The following is a 20,270-nucleotide window of genomic DNA, read 5'->3' as shown; positions in this document are numbered from 1 at the left end:
TGTTGTTTTAGGACTGTTAGCGGAGCAATAATTCTTGCGCGCTCGTGTGCCATACGATTCTATTTGTTACGTGCATTAAAATTTATTTTACTAATAGTTTAACAAAATATATGTATCTTATATTTCAGAATTACGCTGAAATTTTTCATGACTATTGTACACAATTGTATGTATATTTCTGAAAGTTATCATGTTGTAAAATAAAATCATATTAAGAACGATTCACTGTATACTTCCTATAGAATTAATACTGAATAATTAACACCATAAAACATCCTTATATTTTCCTGTGGAATAAAATTTTTCCACAAATTTCTTCAACGAATAAACCACACTTTGTGTATCGTAATTAGCGTAACCGATATATGGGTGGACCTCGATAAGTCCATCGAAATACGCCTACCTTCGATCAAAGATACGCCCGTCAACCGAACATCCGATGCAGTCAACGACGAGCACCCTGCTGAAAAGGGTCACTTGCAGCATCCGGCAGGAGATGCAACAGTAAAATTGACTTCGTAGTGTTGTTGCGATGGGTATTAAATCGCAATGGTTTCTGTTCACTTTGTTGGGAACATGTGCGGCTTGGATGAACGAAAGGTCAGACACCATCCCTAATTGATTCGCGAAGAGAGAAAAAAAAAAAATTTATCTAACATTCAATTAACGTGATTTTTAAGACCCGTGCTGGAGTCGATAGATGGAAACCTAATCATCTCCGCGGCGAAAGACAGGAACATCACCCTGAAGATTCTTGGAGGTGGTTACGTGAACGTGAACGAAATTAATCTACTTCACGTCGCAACCTCGGTACCAAATTGCTTGCCAGAAGATGTAATAAAGGGATCGCTTAAACCGATGGTATAATCGGCTTTTCTTTCAGGCGCAAAGCGCGACGCACTTGATCGAAAGATGGAAAACAGGATACATGGCTGAGGTGGAATCGAACCTGCAGCGATTGATGCAGATCGTGGAGGGACCGGATGGTTTGGAGAGAAGAATAGCTCTGCTGGGGGGATTCGCAACGGGTGCCACCCCCCGCAATCAGGTAAGTGTCATCGAGAAAAGGAGCAGCTAGGCGAACCGTCGTTTTTCCGTAGAATCGAAGGCTACTGACGATGATTGAATTTATTGCAGACTTCTACAGGAGTTCCCATTAAGATTCGTATGCTGGCGAACCGAGTACGTATGATTCGAAACGTTAACACACGGATCGGACAGATATTTAAAGGAATTTTCTTAGGTACGACTAGTGGAGGACAAAGTGAAATCGATAGAGCTTAAGCTAAAGGAGAACGAGTGCAGTAGCAATCCTTGTCTGAATGGCGGCACGTGTCAGGATCTTTACGAAGGATATCAGTGCCACTGTCCGTCTAATTGGGAGGTGATTCTGAAAACTCTGCCGTTTAAGAATTTATCCTTAATAAATCAACAATATTTGATAAATATTTCAGGGATCAAACTGCATGGTCGATGTGAACGAATGCGTAAGATTGCTAGGTACCGATCTTGGTTGCCAGAATGGAGCTACTTGTATCAATCTTCCAGGATCGTACAGGTAACCCATGACAAAATTTTTCTTTCAACGTTTTTCTATCAACAAAATTTTCGTTCCGTTAGATGTGACTGTACGCCAGGATGGTACGGTATCCATTGCACGAAGAAGACTTCCGTATGCAACACCCAAAACTCCGACGAACTCTGCGGTCATGGTGTCTGCGTCAGCAAACCTGGTTCTCCCCTCGGTTACACTTGCATTTGTGACCAAGTAAATATCAGTGTATATTAATACTGTGTTTCAGAAAATTAATTATAAAAATTTCAGGGCTGGCAATCCGATGGTACCAACCCAGCCTGCATCAAGGACGTGGACGAGTGCGTTCAAAATCATCGACCATGTTCAGTGAATCCTTGGGTAGCCTGTCGCAACGCTCCAGGTACGTTCTTCTGCGACTCCTGTCCTCGTGGTTACACCGGAAACGGTTATTATTGCGCGGACATCGACGAGTGTCTGCAGGACAATGGTGGTTGCAGTACCTCCCCCTCGGTTCAATGCATCAACACAATGGTAATTAAAAATTTTCTCATTAAACAATTTTATTCTTACTCTATATGCTGCCGAAAAATTGAAACAGGGTTCGAGAATGTGTGGCCCATGTCCAACTGGGTACCGCGGAGACGGTGTGACCTGCGTGTACGTCGGCAGCTGTGCCATCAACAACGGTGGTTGTCATCCACTGGCCAGGTGTGTCGTAAATCCAGCACTTACAAGCAACTACGTGATATGTCGCTGTCCTGCCGGTATGACGGGCGATGGAATCGGTCGAAACGGGTGTCAATCATCGACGGATGTATCTGTTCACTCGGGTTGCATCAATAATCCCTGTGTACATGGCAGATGCGTTTCTCAAGTCAGTGGCTATGTCTGCCTGTGCGATCCTGGATACACTGGTAAGATTCAAAGATATAATATAGTATATTACCAATGGAAGCGTTTGTATTTCATTTCTTTTTTTCAGGTACAACATGCGACACTAAAATAGACCCATGCACGCCGAATCCTTGCAAGAACAACGGTGTCTGCGTGTCATCGAGCATCGGGATCAATTGTGATTGTCCTTCTCCGTTCACCGGCAGCAGATGCGAATTGCCGCGGCAATCTTGCGGCGGTGTATCCCGAAATCCCTTGGGACATCTCCAGTTCCCAATCGGTGGGAATGTTTATCAGCCCGGACTGAGCTGCGCCTGGGTCCTGGTCACCAACTACTCGCTTGTTTTGAACGTTACCTTCACTCGATTCAACCTGGAACAATCGACCGATTGCAAATACGATTTCCTGCAGGTGAAAAACACGTCTTCAAATTGTATCTCATACATTTAGCGAGTTGGAAAGTCGGAAAGTTTGATATCTATTTGAAACATTGGAACGATGTATTGCAGATACACGATGGTAGAAACGCTGGCAGCCAGATGATCGGCAGATTTTGCGGCAACACTTTGCCCCATGGAAATGGGAACATAGTGTCCTCCCATAACTCTCTGTACTTCTGGTTCCACTCGGACAACAGCATATCTCACGACGGATTCGCTTTGCATTGGAACAGTATCCAACCGATTTGCGGTGGTATACTCACGCAAGATTACGGGACTATCAGCTCTCCTGGCTCCCCAGGACGGTATCCACCAAACAGAGATTGCTATTGGAACATCCGGGTTAAACCGTCTAAGAGAATACAGATCCATTTTGGTCAGCTGATGCTGGAGGAACATCCAACGTGCGGGAACGACTATCTGGCGGTAAGGATACAATTAGCAATCCTCTTGTACCGAGAGAAATATGGGCGAATGGAATAACGGATCGTAACAAAATTTTGCACAGATAAGCACTATACACAAGGAAACATTAGGAATTTACTGCAATCACACTCATCCTCCCCCTATCGTGGTACCAGCTTCAGAAGCTGTGGTCTATTTCCATTCGGACAGTGCTGGCCAGGATGCTGGCTTCCAAATTCATTACTCCGCCATTGAAGGTGATTGAAATATGAAAAATCGATCAAGTTAAATAAGATTTAAAGAATTTCATACGTTAGAGAATAATATCTAAAGGTATAGCCCAAGAGTTAAGAAACACGTCTCTTAAACATTGCTCCTTCAGGCATACCCGGATGCAACGACGTGTACACCGCTCCTTCCGGTACCATTAGGAGCCCGGTAAACGCGGATCCATACATGGAAATGGACTGCGAATGGAAAATACAACTGCCCGTTAACGACCACGTGAAGATATCCTGGTCGAAGTTCGAGTTGCATGAATCCAGCGGTTGTAAAACGGAATTCGTCGAGGTACTACATTCATTTAACAGATTAATAATCCTACGTCTACTCTAACAATTAATATACCGAAATTATCTCAGATATTCAACGGCGACACCAGCGAATCTAGTCTGATAGGAAGATACTGTGGTTCCACCTTACCTCCAACCATCAGTTCCAGCTCAAACGTGGTGTTAATCGTCTTCAAATCCACAGCGACAGCTGGAAAAGGCGAATTCGCCTTATCCTACGATATTTATTGCGGTGGTACGTTCACCGAGGACACTGGGGTCCTGATATCACCGATGTACCCGAATCTCTACGATGGTAGCAGAATGTGTCAATACGTGATCCAACAACCACCCACGAAGAGGATAGCGTTGACCCTGATGGACGTTAATCTGAAAGGATACGTAACAGGTTGTACTTTGTCTATCCACGATGGGATCAATGAGAACGCTACTCGTCTCGACAAATTTGACGCAACTAAATCGAAACCGAGCACCGATCCGATCTATTCCACCTACAATTACATGTTCCTGAAATTCTGGTCCAGGACTTGCATCTCGGGAGGTCGTTTTATGGCCAATTACACGTCCATTCCAAACGGTACGTACATGTCTTCATCGATCAGAGAGAATAATCTTGGAATCGAATTGTAAATCCGTGCTCGATTTTCCAGAATGCGGAGGAGTGTACACAGCGAATAGCGGAACTATTCAAACCCCATCGAAAAATGGCAATTACGAAAACAACCAGGATTGTTTCTGGACGTTGGAAGCACCGCCAGGACACGTGGTACAGATCACTTGGTTGACGTTCGTCTTGGAGCATAATCCCTCCTGTCGACACGACTATGTCAGTGTTTATGAAAATTACCTGTCAGATAACAGCGAACTGGTAGGGAAGTAAGTATGAATTTATTTATTTCTACGATACTATTCGAAGAAACGATACTGGAGAATTTTCATTTCGGTTATCAAAGATTCTGCGGTTCGAAGAAACCACCTATACTGATGTCGCAAGGGAACACGTTGACCGTCGTTTTCCATTCGGACTCGTCGCTAACTCGCGACGGTTTCGTCGCGTCCTATATCTTCATCGACGCGTCGAAAGTCTGCGGAGGTCATTACGTTAAATTGACCGGCGTGGTCACCTCGCCGAATTATCCTAAAAACTATCCGAGCAGAAAAGAATGCGTGTGGATACTCGAAGCACCGAACAAGCAGAGGGTCATCCTCAACGTGACACATTTCGAATTGGAAAGACACAGTACCTGCGCCTTTGATTATTTGGAAATCAGGTAAAATTAAGGGAGCTTTAGAAAAAAAAAGAAATCTTGTTTAAATATGCGATGATCGGACGAATGCTCGCTTTCAGGAACGGTGGCCACGAAATGTCCCCGTTGCTCGGCAAATTCTGCGGCACCGACATCCCGACGGAAATCATAAGCCAGACCAATCAGATGTACTTGAAATTCGTGTCCGATGCGTCGAGGGCGTTCAGCGGGTTCAGTATCGAGTGGGACAGCACGACTACAGGTAAAGCAAACAGCATCGTCACTTTGGGGATAACGATACGATATCGATTCCTTCCGTCCTCGACCGATGTCTCTCGACGTTCCAGGTTGCGGTGGAAATCTGAATGCCGCCAATGGCGATATCATGTCCCCGAATTACCCTCAACCGTACCATCAAAGTGCCGATTGTTACTGGAGGATATCAGTGGCAGCGGGCAGTTTGATACGATTGCTAATAGTCGACCTGCAACTCGAGCATCACGAGAAGTGTAAATTCGACTTCATCGAGATATCCGAGGGTATCTATCGCAAGAACGCGCAAAGATACTGCGGCAACCCTCATCCAAAGGTAATCGATTCGAAATCCAACATAGTGAACGTGAGATTCTCCAGCGACTACACTAATTCCGCCCCCGGTTTTCATCTGAAATACGAAACACGTGAGTTGATTTCCTCTAGGTGATCGCATCGAACGAGAATTTCGCCATTGGGGAGATTCTTGATTTTCCGTGCAATACATAGAAATATAAGATACACCCGTTTCCTTCGCAGTATGTCGCAACAAGCTACACGGTTTCCACGGTGTGATAGAGTCACCGAATTTCCCGTACAAGTACGAGCATAATTTGAACTGTAGCTGGATCATCGAGGCTCCGGTCGGCAACAAGATCAATCTGACCTTCTCACATATCGATCTGGAAGGCAGCGGTATAGAGGACAAGTGCCCGTACGATTATCTGGAGGTGAAGGAGGGCACAAACGACGAACCTACGACGGAGTTGGCGAAGATCTGCGACAGTGAAAACGTGAAACGGAAAATTCACTCGTCTCAGCATCAAGTGTTCGTGACGTTCGTGACCGACTCTCTTCTAGCTTTCAACGGTTTCCGGCTCGAGTGGTTAGTCGACGGCTGCGGTGGACATCTGACGAGACCCTTCGACTCCTTCACGTCACCCGGCTATCCGTCCGCTTATCCTGAAAACGTCGAATGCGAATGGCTGATCGAGACCGACTACTCTCACAGCGTTGAGCTGACTATTCACGATGTCGGTACCCGAATGACTGTATCAATTTTTAATTTTTTTATTTATTTTAAACGATTAATATTCTACCGGTATGTTCAACTTTCAGATCAACACGGAGAAACAGGCAGGTTGTTACTTCGACAAGCTGACGATCTTCGGTGGCGAGAACGCAGAAGCACCACAGTTGATCGAGATCTGCTATTCCGACAAACCGGTGGTCTACACCAGCTTCGGGAATAAAATGTTCGTCAAGTTCAACTCGGACGTATCGTACGCTGCGCGAGGTTTCAACGCCAGCTACAGAAGCGTACCCATCACTTGCGGCGGCAGATACACCACCGACTCAGGCATCATATTGTCCCCTAATTACCCGCAAAATTATCCGCACAAATTGAACTGCGAGTGGCTGATACAGGTGGACAAGAATTACGTGATTAGCTTGGAATTCCAAGACTTTGATGTGGAGGACAGCATGAATTGCACCGACGACTATGTTAAGGTATGAAAGGCACGAGTGTATTTTAATAACTACGATTCATCATCTTTTTTGAAAATTAATTAATTCTCACAGGTATACGACGGAGCAACGAGAAACTCGCAATTATTGGGTACTCATTGTAGACACGAAACACCATCACCTTATAAGTCGACTGGTAATGAAATGTTGATAGTGTTGAGAACGGATGGTATATTATCGGCGAAAGGGTTTAAAGCGGAATATAGTAAAGCTTGCGGTGCGAAAATTATTGTGAAAGACGATGGTTATCTAACTCCGATAGAAAGCTTCGTCGGAACCACAATGAATAATTTGGAGTATTGCACCTGGATATTGAGCGCCGAGGATCCAGGTGGTTATGTTTCCTATTTTTATATCATTTTATGGAGCTTCCTGACGGAAATGGTTTAAATAACTAACGAATGCGTTGCAACAGCTGATCACGTCACCGTTACCTTCACCCACATGGAGATTAACACCGAGAATATGGACGAGACGAACGGGGAATGCGGTTGGAATCACATCGAGGTGTTCGAGGGAGAGGGTATGGATGGCCCTTCCTTGGGCCAATGGTGCGATGATGTTATACCCTTGCCGATAACCAGCACTGGAAACACCCTCACCGTGCATTTGGAAGCGCATTACGACTTCATGGGACACTTTGCTCTCACCTACACGGTCTTGAATTCTGGTAAACGATGCGTTTGCTCCACTTTTTCCTTTTATTGCCCAGAGAACTCGCTCAACGTCTTTGATATTGGAAACAAGTTACTTGAAAACGAGTTGCATATTTTGTTTCTCCATGAACGTCCTCCTGTACCAGTGATTCTCAAACGTTTTTCTTGTCTGACAAAAATGATTTGATATTAATTTTGTCGAAAATTTCTCAACGATATTACAGCATGCGGAGGAACGTACACCTCTTTCAAAGGGAAGATCGCCTCGCCAGGATACCCGAACACGTATCCATTGAACTCCGAATGCATATGGATAATAAACAATTCGCCTGGGAACAAACTTAGCCTGACCTTCTCCGAGTTCGAGCTGCAACAGAGCGAAAACTGCGATCTCGATTATCTGGAGATTCGCGAGGACAGCGGGATCGGTAAACTATTGAGCACGTCTTGCGGGACCAATATCGAGCCGGTTCAATCCTCGTCGAAATTGTGGATCAAATTCAAAAGTGACGGTGACCAGGTGGCAAAGGGTTTCGTAGGCCAATATACGTTGACCGGTGGTAACGAGCTCACTGGTCCCACCGGACAAATTACTTCGCCTCTCTATCCTTTACCGTTCAAGTTAAGGGACATTGTTTCGTGGAGAATCACCGTCGAGTTTGGCTGGGTCATACAAATCGAAATTACCGATATGTTTATAGAGAACTCCGGTTCGATATGTTACTCCTACCTAAGGGTGAGTACCGTCGATTCCTCCTCGTCAATTAGCTAATTATTCATCTTATCGCTTAATTATCAGGTGTACGATGGCTACGACAACGAGGCGCCTGGTTTACAGGAAATCTGCGGTACCAACGTTCCCAAGCCCTTCACTACGAACAGTAACATCGCTTACCTGGAATTATTGTCAGATATTTTGCGACAGGGCAGTTGGTTCCGATTGAATTGGATTCAAATACCAAGGGATAGTTTAAGCTCGCAGAACGCCGACATCGAACGTAAGTGAAAAATTATATCGTTGAATCCTTCAAATAAAAGCGAACATTATGTTTTTGATGATTTAGTATCGAAATGCAGTAAGGAAATAGGATTGATGGACAAATACAATAGCACCTACGATTTCACGTCACCTGGTTACCCGGATGGCTACGAAGCTGATCTTCGGTGTACTTGGTTAATCACCTCTCCACCTGGAACTCATCTAGTCCTAATGATACTCACGATGGACCTTGAACAACAAATCTACTGTACGGCAGACTTCGTGTCAGTTTATTCAGGGAACGCTTTGACAGAGCCCAACAATGCTGAACTGGTGGAACACTTGTGTTGGCCTAACACTTCCTTCTCTTGGATCAAAGCAGGAAACGTGATGACGGTAAAATTCGAATCGGATGGCTATGGGAATAAAACTGGGTTCAGTGCATCTGTATATCGAGGTAATTAAAAATAGCCAAGTCAGGTTTTTTATAAATCAATAATTGTTCATTTTATCAATTGTTTGCTTATCCAGAATGCGGTGGCAAGTTGGAAGGTCCAAACGGAGTGATCGAGGTGAATAACTCAACCTCGATCCAATCGATACGAAGCTGGCAATTCACTTGCGAATGGAATGTCGAAGTGAGATCTGGACGAACAATAATGGTGAATGTCGTTGAGATGTCGATACAACAAGGACCCAGTTGGACTTGCACCGACAATTACCTAATGGTAATGGCAATTAGTTGGCATTGAATTAATCAATTAACTCGTTTAAAATATGAAATTATTTATTGTCGTAGCTGAAGAATGGCGGTGACATAAAATCTCCTCTACTAGGGGTTGGAAAATATTGCGGCGAAGTGGCGCCCGCTCCTCTCGAGACAACCGGAAATCGTCTTTACGTGAAGATAGCCGGTACTAAGCCCAACGTGAACTTCAAACTTACCTACAGGGAAGTTAACATGAATTGCGGAGAAGAGTTCGTGTTGACTAATAAGCAGAAGAGCTGGGAGATTAGCACACCAAATTATCCGAATATTCCTTCACCGGATTCAGAATGTACCTGGACAGCGATTGCGCCTAACAGAGAAAGAATTACCATTCATTTCATCAACAGATTCGATCTGACTAACACTATGAAGTAAGTTTTTTTATTTAATTAAAATAATGTAGGAAAGGGGAGAAAAAGGCGATCGTCTGTCAGGCTCGTACCTGTCATACCGCAATTAGGAACTCCTTCAAACTGCATGTCGAGCGACCGCCAGCGAGAACACTGATCGATCCCCCATCATCTCGCCGCCACCTAGCGGTCCCCGGCCCGAACCAAAGGCGTCCGTGGAGACGATACCCTCTCCTCCTCCACTAAACGCCTACATTAAGGCGTTTTTATCTAATTAAAATACATTTTAGTTGCGAAAGAGAATACGTCGAAGTGAGAGACGGTGGAACGGAGAATTCGAAGCTTGTTGGAAGATTCTGCAAAGACGTCGCGCCTAGTAGCATCACCAGTACCGGAAATATGATCTACGTTCACTACTACACGGATGTTCCGGAACCAGGCAACGGCTTCAAAGCTGTCATCTCCATCGGAGGTTCGTTTCGAAAATTACACTGCAAAGTTTCACGATTGTTATCGTTTTTCTTTTTTTTTCTTGTTGCAGAGGAGTGCGGTGGAATCATCAGAGGAAACAACGGTGTCATCACTTCTCCAAATTATCCGTTCTTCTACCTGAAGAATCAAACTTGCATCTGGTGGATCGTCGCACCAGCTGATCATACTATTAAGTTCGAGTTCCTCGACATTCATATGGCAAGCGGCTACCGGAACTGCAAGTCCAATGATTTCCTGGTAGTCAGCGAGAGAATTCCCGACAATCAAACAAGTAATTTCAAATAGAAACGTGTTGTTCAAATTCGAAAATATATCCTGATCTCTTCGTCGTCTTTCAGTTACCGAGATTGGTGTGTACTGTGGCACCACGATACCTGAACCATTCGAAACAACCGCAAACGAGGCTATGTTGACATTCAAAAGCGATAATTACGAGTACAAGATTTACAGAGGATTCAGTTTGAAATTCGTGTCTACTCAAGAAGGTAAACGTTCTTTTTCGAACAAGCGAACGAATAGAAAACAGATATAAATAATATTTGTTGCAGTTTGTGGCGGTGAATACACTGCAATGCAAGGAACGATCAAGTCGTATGGATATCCCAACGTTGCGACACGTTCTAGGTACTGCGATTGGAGGATCAAACTTCCGAAAGGTTTCCAAGTAGTGGCCGATATACTGGATTTGGATATCAACTCGGATCCTGATCAGACGAGGATCAGTTATTCCGTAGTAGTCAGTATTTAAAATCATCATAAGTTCCTTCGATTTCATTAATACCATCTACCTTTTTGTATTACAGTTCTACAATGATTTCCGTTTCAAATCAAGAATAAAAGTGTTGCGTCAGAATGGAACAATGGAACTGATCAGGAGTTCCAGTAATATTATGATGATCAGTTACTCGTCGTCCCCTGGTTTTCGTGGTTTCAAGCTGCGTTATTATGCCCAAGCACCGGCTCGTACGTTTATCGAACAATTTGTGATAAATAAACGATCAAGTTTTCGAACAGACTCAACGTTGAATGAACGACCATGTAATAATTGAACTCCATCGACTTTTCAGCTTGCGGCGGGGTGATAAAGGACGTGAACGGCACCCTGTCCGGACCGAAGACTGCACCCTTCAACGAGTCGTCCTACTTCTGTCAGTGGAGCATAGAGGCACCCGAGAGTTTAGCGAACAACATCAACAACACTGGGGTAACATTGTCGGTGAAGGTAACTGGTATAGTGGGTGGATCCCGTGGCTATGTATTCACGAAATTCTGTTACAATAACCCGCACATCTCGCTGATCGGTAAGTCGAATTTACCAGCATTTAGGAATCGAACGAAATATACGTGGAATAAAATGTACGTTATTTTATCATTTTACAAGGTATCGGTATGCTCTGCGGAAATTACACGGAACCAACATACCTGAGGAGTCCAAAGCCCGTTAATGAACTGATCGTAAGTTATCGATAGATACGATGATTGTATTGATTTCTCGTATCACGCGAATATTACCGGCTTACAGATCATAAACGGTACCTATGGGAGACCTATGAACTTCAATCTCTCCTACCAATGGCAACCCTGTGGCGGTATCCTGCAGGGTTTATCGCATGTTATTAGAGCACCGAAGAACGTATCCTTCCCTATTAATTGTGTCTGGCACGCTAATTACCCGGATACCGGGGAGATGATTAAATTGCACTTTACCAAGCTGCATTTGGATAATTGTGTCAACAATTACATCTCTGTCAGGTGAATTAGATCGAACAAGAAACACGAATGGGATTGCAAATTATAGTTTATCATAGATGAATTATTATTTTATTATTAATTTGATACAGAAACGGTGGTCCGTTCGCACCAGAAATCACCCGATTCTGCGGTAACGCCCGACCGTACAACATAACGAGCACATCGAATCAATTATGGATCGAATACACAGGTGCGAAAGAGACGAACGATTTCGAATTCATATTGGAACCAGTTAACAACGGATGCGGCGGTGTTCTACGTGCTAACAGTCGCGAGATCTCTTCGCCCAAGTAAGCTCTATACGTATGATAAGCGTACGTTCTCTAACTTGAGAATCGAGAAATATTTTGATTGCGTTTACCAGATTCCCGTCGCAATATCCCAACAACGCGGAATGCACGTGGGAAATAACCACGGAGAACGGCTACCACATCGGCCTGGTGTTCGTCGATCGTTTTAATTTAGAAAGCAGCGCGAAATGCGAGAAGGATTACGTGCAGGTGGGTGGGAAATTTGCATGCTAATCAAGTTTACACGATACGTTTCCATACAGTTACTATCCTATTAGTATGAAAATTAACTCTCCGTTATACATTTGATTTCTTTCTTATGGTTATTACATCGACACTCCATCCTATTCGTACAATCACTGAAATTCTCACGAAATACGTATAATCAGGCATTCGACTGGATAAAAGATGACAACAAAACCACCGGCGAAACCTGGAAAGATCTCGGAAAAGTATGCGGTAGAAACACACCCTCACCGTTTAACTCGACCGGCAATCGTATGAAAGTAGTTTTCCACTCGAACGAAGCGATTCAAGGCGACGGATTCCACGCGGTTCTGTACGAGAATTGTGGCGGTGTTTTCGAGGTGACCTCGACCGCGAAGGTCATCCAATCGCCGTTATATCCGAATTTCTATCCGAAGAATTTATTCTGCAATTACACCCTCGTCGCTCCGGGAAAGAATATCGTCGTCGAATTCACAGCTTTTCAACTGGAACGCAGTAAGCGATGAGAATCTATAATGTTGTGCCAGCAAAAAACAACCCTGCGGAATATTATAAGATGGTGATTTCAGGTCGCAGCGATTGTCGTTTCGACAATCTGACGATATTAACGGATGACCTGTACATGGCAAATGAGGAAATATATTGTGGCGATGATAAACCACCCACACAGAACTTTTTGAACAAGGTGGAAATTATATTTAAGACAGATAAATACGTACAACGAAGCGGTTTCTCGTTCAACTACATCCTTAACGGTATTTCATTTCGATAATTCGTTTACTTAACACATTGTTGACCGGCAATTTTACACAGAAACTATCTCGTGTCACCGGTTATTATTTTATACCCTGGGTTTCATAAATTCATATAAATAATGCAAGTGCAAACACGAATGAACTTGTGACCGGTCAATAATGTGTTAATAATAGAAGAAATATATTTCATCGTTGGTTTTCTTTTCTCAAAGAATGCGGTGGAACGATCACGGAACCTCAGGATATTAAGTCTATATCAGTTTTCGGTGATTACTATCGAGGACACCGATGCGTGTGGCAAATTATCGCACCCTCCGATAAAAACGTGGTGCTTCGTTTTGAGAAATTAATATTGAATCATCATTACAGGTATGTTGCGTAATAATTATAAGATACGAATTTTATTGAATAATCACATCTGTGGTTGCAGATGCGTCATGGACAACGTGAAGGTTTACGACGGCAGCGAACCAGAGAATAGTGGTAGATTAGCTGCACTGTGCGGAAATATGACGGAACATTTACCTGTCGTAAAATCAACTTCCAATTCTATGTCGGTCGTTTACTCTTTGAATACCCCTATCGACAACGGTGGTTTCATCGCAAAGGTGACGAATATTATTCTTAGAGAAACAGTGTAAGATTTGAAAAATAGAATTAGGGCTTTCTCCATGGTCCGCCGTCCGAGGGTTAAGAAACCCGTTACATTATACGCCTTACTTTTTTTAGAAAAAGGATCGATCGTTTTATTACCTTATAATGTATCAGATTTTTCATTATTTTTATAAATATTTTAGGTGTTGTTCACGAAGAGTGCCGCAGCAGGCTGCGGTGGCGATATTGACTTATCTTCTTCAACCACGGCATCATTCAAGACTCAAAACGGTTCGACTTACGAGAGCATGGAAGATTGCCACTGGACCGTAAAAGCATCTCCTGGAAAGAATATTAAATTCACTATTAATAGTATGGATCTGAAAAACTCTATTAACAAAACGTTTAATCATCGTGATGCCAATCAATGCAGCGGTGATTATCTCGAGGTAAGTGATACCTTGTTACGAGAAATTCTCGCAAAACTTTGAACTATTTTAATTATTTAGGTTCGCGATGGTGGTGGACCTTTTGCACAATTGTTTGGCATATACTGTGGCAGTCAGATTCCGCTTCCTATTATGTCCACTTCGAACAAACTTTGGATACGATTGTACAGCGATGTCACCCTGGAAGGAACTGGAGTTGCAGGGAAATTGGAAGCCATCGATGGTAAAATTAATTATTCAGAATCAATTCTAGCTAAATGTTGACATTATTTTCAAATTTTTCTTAGTCAACCTTCGATAATGAAATTTTAGAATTTTAAATTTTACATAGGTACTCTAAAGCTTTGAAATCTGAAATTTTGAATTAGCGAAGGATCAATATATATAATCGATTACTGTTTCAGCCCTGTGTATGATCGCTCCTCCGATAACAAACACCACGAATCTCGTACTAAAATCACCAAATTATCCGTCCCCTCCCCCACCGGGTACAAAATGTCGATGGATAATCAACTCCTATAAACCAAACTCCGATAAAATCAGAATACGTTTCCTTGATTTTGATCTGCCTAACTCGGAGAACTGCGGCGATGAGTTCCTCCAAATTACAGATTCCACGGTAATTGTCTGATAATATTCAGCAGAATGTAAAGAAAGTGGAAAATTTTCACTTATTTATTGAATTATTTTTACGTAGAATCGAAAGTATATTGACGAAGGCTTTGGAGATGATCTTATTTGGAACGGTAACTTTGAACGTCCTTATTATGTACAGGTAATTAATCCATCAAATTATTAATTAATAATTTAAATGTCTTATTCAAACATATTTTTAACAGGATACTCATTCGCCATCAACTTCTTACAAATATTGTGGTCATTCGTTGCCCCACGATTATTACAGGTAAGCGTTCAGGTAATTTTAATCATGATCAAAATATTAATTACTCGTTACCCTTTTTTGATACAGTTACAGCACAGAGCTCGAGATACTGTTCAAAGCGGACAGCACTACTCACAGGGGCTTCAAAATCGAATACGGTGGCTCGTCCTGTGATAGAAATTACACTTCGATACAAGGACGAATTATGCACGAGAGTATCGATGATTGTTGGTTCACAATCACAGCCCCACCAAATCACACAATTTCATTGTACTTCAACAGGTTCATGATCTATGACCCCGATGACTGCACGAAATCTGCAATGCAAGTAAGTTTCTTCTAATTTGAAAATTTGAAAATTTGAAAATATAATCGTTTCATTTTCCAATTGATTCCTCGGAGGCCTTGTGTTCGTTATCTCCTATGTAAAGAGTACCCGACCGTCGAACAAATAAATAAATAATAAATTGAAACTTTAAACGACAGGTGTACGACGGCGGCTTCAATGGCAAACTTCTGGCAACATTGTGCTCGATGGAGACACCAAGTCCCATTTTCAGTACCGGAAACAAGCTGAGTTTGCGCTCTTGGTCCGAATGGCAGTCCAGTTACGAATATTACGACATCACTTTTACAACTACCGATGAAGGTACGAAATTCACCCCCTCTAATGTTTCTACATTATCTTAAAACAATAAGATAATGGTGTTTTGTCCAATGGACCGTTGATAATAACAACGAAAATTTTGCAAGATAAATATGAATTTTTCATCACTCAGGTCGTGGATGCGGTGGTCGATTATTCAATTACGCTGGGTCATTCACGTCACCCATGTATCCGAACGAGTATCGACAGAACATTGCCTGCACGTGGGACATAAGCGTGCCACGTGGTTTGAAAGTGGTGTTGGAGTTCGTTGAGTTTGACATTGGCAACAGCTGTTACGACTACAACAATGTGGAAGTATACGACGTCGATTCGGAAGGATTGATAATTCTGTCCAACACTTACTGCGGAGGGGTAATTCAAAGAAGACATTGAAATTTTTTAAATGATCCAAAATCAATGATATCAGCAATATTACCTATTCATTAAAATTTGATCAATTTTATTTCTATTTCTCTAGGATGAACCAGCACCCTTCACCGCAGCCTCCGAACGATTGGTCGTGAAATACAGTTCGTCGGTAAACAACGTTGGAACTGGTTGGTCCGCGACATTCATGGGTAAAACTGTCTAAAATAAATAAGGACTTCCAGACAGAGGAAAATAATAAAAAAAAAACGTATTTATTCTTCAACTTATATGTACATTTCGTAGGTTATCATAGTGGTATTTGTATGTCGTCTATCTGTTATCATCAGTACACCTTGAAGAGGTGTTATTTGTAAATAAGCCACGTAACGTTTGCGATTCAACGTAGATAGAGATTAAATAAATGCGATTTAATAATAACGTGTGATATTTCGATTGGTCGATCATCGATCTCTGATGAGATAACGAATTCTTATCAATCTTAATTAATTATAATAAACGTCATTCGTTCGTGTTGGTCTAATTTGAATGATTGAAATGTTTGAAGCATGAATGAAAAAATTGGAAGTTTCAAGGTGTTTATGCCTCGTTGCACTCTTCTGGGTCTTCTTGGTTCAATTCTTCTTCAGCTTCAGCAGCTGGCGAACAGCTTTTGGTTTTCGAACCTTCCGCTTCCTGTTCCTTTTCCGCTGGTTCTTCCTCAATTGGTTGAACATCCACTTTGTCTTCTTTTTCCGCTTTAACTTCACGCTTCTTTCTATTCTTCTCAACCTTCTTCTTATCCTGCTTCGATAATTTCATTTTGGGTTCTTCAAGTTCTACTTCAACGGGTACTTCCTCCATTGTTGTTGTCTTCTTCTTCTTCTTCTCTTGAAGCATCTTCTTTTTGTCTTCCTTAATCTTTCCAACTTTCTCAGCAGTTTTACCGTCTAATTTATGATTCGATTTCTTGTCTTCTTCCAAGTTTCTCTCTTCAAGTTTCGATTTGTTCTTCTGCGATTTCTTCGAATTCTTCTGGTGAACATCCTGCGATTCCATTGAGTACTTGCTGGATTGTTTCTTCTTCGATTTCTCTTTCACTTCGTGCTTCGAGTTGCTCTTCGGCTCGACGTTTTCCTTTTCTTTTAATTTCTTGTTCTTCGATTTGTACGCTTTTCCTGATTCCTCGGTCTTAACGTTCTCGGATTGAACCTCGACGTTCTTCTCTTCGGCAGCACTGTTCTTCCTCTTCTTCGATTGCAATTTCCTGTTTTCATTGTCCTTCGATTTTTCTTCTCTGAAATTAACAGATGAAACAGATGAAAAATATTCTCGTTCCTTGCATAGAATGCATCGAATGATTCTAACAAGCTCTTGATCATCATCGTCGAAAGGGTTAAACGATCGTCGCGTATTAATCGATAGAAAAACAAAGTCCGTCGACCGCGGAGAAGATAAGAACGATCGAGTGGAAAACAGTTGCGTAATTGTCGCCTGCATTGCGAATTCCAATACTGCATCTTTTCCCACGTATCATAGAAAATTCTCTCAAAGAAAAATACAAAGAGAAGAATCTGACCGTTATCTTTGAGCTTGTCTTACATTTTTCCAAAATTCAAATTAAATGCTGGAAAAATCTTCCCTCTAAATATATATCGATTGAAGACTCACTTGGAGTATGCTACGTCTCTCTTCTTCTTCTCGTGGTTACCCTTCGATTGCACATCCTTGCCAGGTTTCTTTGCGAAAGTCTCGGATGCTAGCACCGTGACCAGCAGAAGAATAGTAAAAAGCAGCCAAATACTAAAAAAACATGATCAAAATTAACATATTATTCTGTTCTAATTAGTAACATCGATACTCCAGCGTTGAGTGTTATTCGAATAAAAATTGATTTTCAAAACAAGGAAGAATTAATTTTATTTTATTTTATGTTTAAACATTTCGAATAACAACCGATCAATTTATTCGGCTTATCGACGTGAAAGGAATAAATTCAATCTGATTTGTTATTCCAGATCAGTTGCCCAACAGTGCAGTAGCCGCAGGGGAATCAAAATATTTGCCTCACCGCATTTCGTCTTGTTCCTTGAATATCTCTGTCCAGTAAATGTACGCTCGAGAACTAGATTCAGAACAACACTGACTGCCGTTCCCTGTTCCTCTTATATCTTATACGTGTTGATAATCTCGACAGAAGCGCGCGCCTGTCGTTTCAACGATCGCGATATCAGCGCAAAATTCGGCCGCGAAATTGATCGAAAAATTGTCACTTCGTTCCTCTTTTCCGAGTTCATAGTTCCAGAAGACTCTGTTCGTCCTTGGCATCGTTTTTAAAATACCACTCTTCCACCAACCGTTTGTGAGTTTTCTTTCTTTTATTTATTTATTTTTTTATTTTATTTTATTTGCAGTTTCTTCGAGGCGTTTTCCAATGTTAGAACAAGAGGTCGCCGATTCATCTTAAAGTTCAAAGTTCAATGTAAGTCCTTTTCCTCGTTATTTTTGATCGTTGTTTATATGAAGCGAGTCTATTTTAGAAACACTATTACCGCCTTCGCTCCGTTTCTGTTTCTTCCTTCGATCTTTCATTTTATTCACAAGTTGAATGAGGAATTAACGCCTCGTTTCGCGACTCTTCGAGTTAGAATTCCTTTAAATCCTATTTCCAGCTTTCGAGTCTAAGTTTTCTTCGTTCCCACGTTTAATTCGCTAATGACAGTAACGGAGAAATTAACGCTGCGTTTTACGTAGAGCGCTCGAAATTCGTGCAAATTCTATTCTCCGTTGTTCTTGACGTCATTTTGGAGATACACTCCTACCTTCCTGTGTAAGTTTTCTTCCTTCTCGAGTTTAGTTCCCTTCTCGTGCCATCACCGGTGAACGTCTCGCGACGTGTGGATCCTCTTCTTTATTCTTCAGCAGTCGTTCTTGACCTAGAGTAAATCTAATTTTGAACTAATTCTACTTTTCGCTTTTCTCTTGATTTTTTCCCGAAAAAACCAGATAAAGTCTATAATATATCCGACGCGTCCGGGAAGACTCATCGGATCGTGACCAAACTTGGTATGGTGATAGATCTTGACCTCCACAGTAACCACCTTGAATATTATTCGGTGCACGGTTTTGGTTTCCGAGATATGTGGTACGAAAGTTGGGTTTTGGACTTACAATTAGTCAAAATTCGATTTCATGGAAAATCTAAACTCGTCCGATCGTGACCAAAGTTGGTACGGTCTGGTTGCCATAGCGACTCTTCGGAGGAGATCACTGTGAACTTTTGAATCAAGAGAAGAGCGGTTTTTTCCCTATCGGAAATGTAACTGGTTTAGATTCTCATTTAGTCTTCTTCTTTCGGTTACCTTTATCGTTCGAGGCACAAGTGAAACACAATTAGGTCGGGAGATATCTAATCTGTGTACTCCAGGGATCTGACGTCAGTTAACAATCAATGAAGTGCTATATCGTAACAAACAAGCGATGATTCCGCAGGTAATTTCAAGGAATCGTACACGAAGCTCGTCTCGTTGACGTCTTTTCACGAATCACGAAGATAGCGACGGTCTTTCACATCCGACGTTTAACGAACCTTCTGTTGTTTCATGATATCATCCATATCGTGTGCAATATTAATAATTTATTATTTTTACATCCATTAGGAATTCGTGTAAACAAATGAAATACTATTTTTAGTTAATTTGCAGAATACCTAAAGAACAGGCGAGCTTCGTTAAAATCATTAGCAATTTAACGATTTCAAAGAAAACATTCGAGTTTTGGATGGTCAAATATTCAAGTTTATTTTTAGAATCGTTGCCAAGGATGGAAAGTAACTTGAATTCCTGTTGATTTTTAGAAAAACAAACCTTCAAGAATAACCAGACCACTACGTTTTGTTAAACATAGAAAGAAAAATGTCGTAAATCCATAGGTCTGCACCGATATAACCGGTCTTTACGACTTTTCGTGCATTTCGGTTATTACAATAAATTTGTCGTTGTTTCTTGACTCTTTGCATCATCCGGTTATCTGACAATTTGTTTTCCACTGATATCTGATTCTGAAGGAGACCTGCAACAACAGATAAATGAAACGCGCAATTGCCTTTACTAGACAATACAAGTATCCCCTTATCGGTTTCCCGATTTTTTGTTTCCCGATAACAAAGAAACGTGTTTTCC

General features: G+C 41.9%; 2 protein-coding genes across 2 annotated transcripts; one reads left to right on the top strand and one right to left on the bottom strand.

Moving 5' to 3' along the window:
• The first annotated feature begins 434 nt into the window (after positions 1-434).
• On the top strand, positions 435-17,036 carry Cubn (Cubilin). The gene is made up of 50 exons (XM_034318820.2): positions 435-600; positions 681-810; positions 884-1,048; positions 1,138-1,182; positions 1,244-1,384; positions 1,455-1,558; positions 1,621-1,768; positions 1,826-2,068; positions 2,136-2,451; positions 2,520-2,842; positions 2,941-3,297; positions 3,380-3,533; positions 3,659-3,846; positions 3,918-4,425; positions 4,499-4,724; positions 4,802-5,119; positions 5,197-5,357; positions 5,443-5,775; positions 5,888-6,381; positions 6,467-6,859; positions 6,932-7,208; positions 7,293-7,547; positions 7,758-8,269; positions 8,333-8,531; positions 8,598-8,969; positions 9,044-9,240; positions 9,312-9,652; positions 9,922-10,103; positions 10,173-10,394; positions 10,462-10,608; positions 10,672-10,859; positions 10,927-11,086; positions 11,191-11,424; positions 11,505-11,578; positions 11,646-11,875; positions 11,965-12,165; positions 12,240-12,375; positions 12,555-12,888; positions 12,963-13,148; positions 13,361-13,517; positions 13,579-13,756; positions 13,946-14,191; positions 14,252-14,414; positions 14,596-14,810; positions 14,889-14,966; positions 15,031-15,095; positions 15,162-15,402; positions 15,561-15,723; positions 15,854-16,095; positions 16,202-17,036. Exons 1-50 carry the CDS (start codon positions 533-535, stop codon positions 16,313-16,315), a joined length of 11,124 nt encoding a protein of 3,707 aa, XP_034174711.2. The 5' UTR covers positions 435-532; the 3' UTR covers positions 16,316-17,036.
• On the bottom strand, positions 16,346-18,302 carry LOC143305403 (uncharacterized). Its single transcript, XM_076688876.1, has 3 exons — positions 18,161-18,302; positions 17,761-17,892; positions 16,346-17,386 (listed from the first exon to the last, which is right to left on the bottom strand). The coding sequence occupies exons 1-3, from the start codon at positions 18,163-18,165 to the stop codon at positions 16,690-16,692; spliced, it is 834 nt and encodes a 277-aa protein (XP_076544991.1). The 5' UTR covers positions 18,166-18,302; the 3' UTR covers positions 16,346-16,689.
• Positions 18,303-20,270: the final 1,968 nt, after the last annotated feature.

This window comes from Osmia lignaria, chromosome 6, assembly GCF_051020975.1.
Source record: "Osmia lignaria lignaria isolate PbOS001 chromosome 6, iyOsmLign1, whole genome shotgun sequence".
Taxonomy (NCBI): Eukaryota; Metazoa; Arthropoda; class Insecta; order Hymenoptera; family Megachilidae; genus Osmia; species Osmia lignaria.
This window is presented reverse-complemented; position numbering and strand designations above follow the sequence as displayed.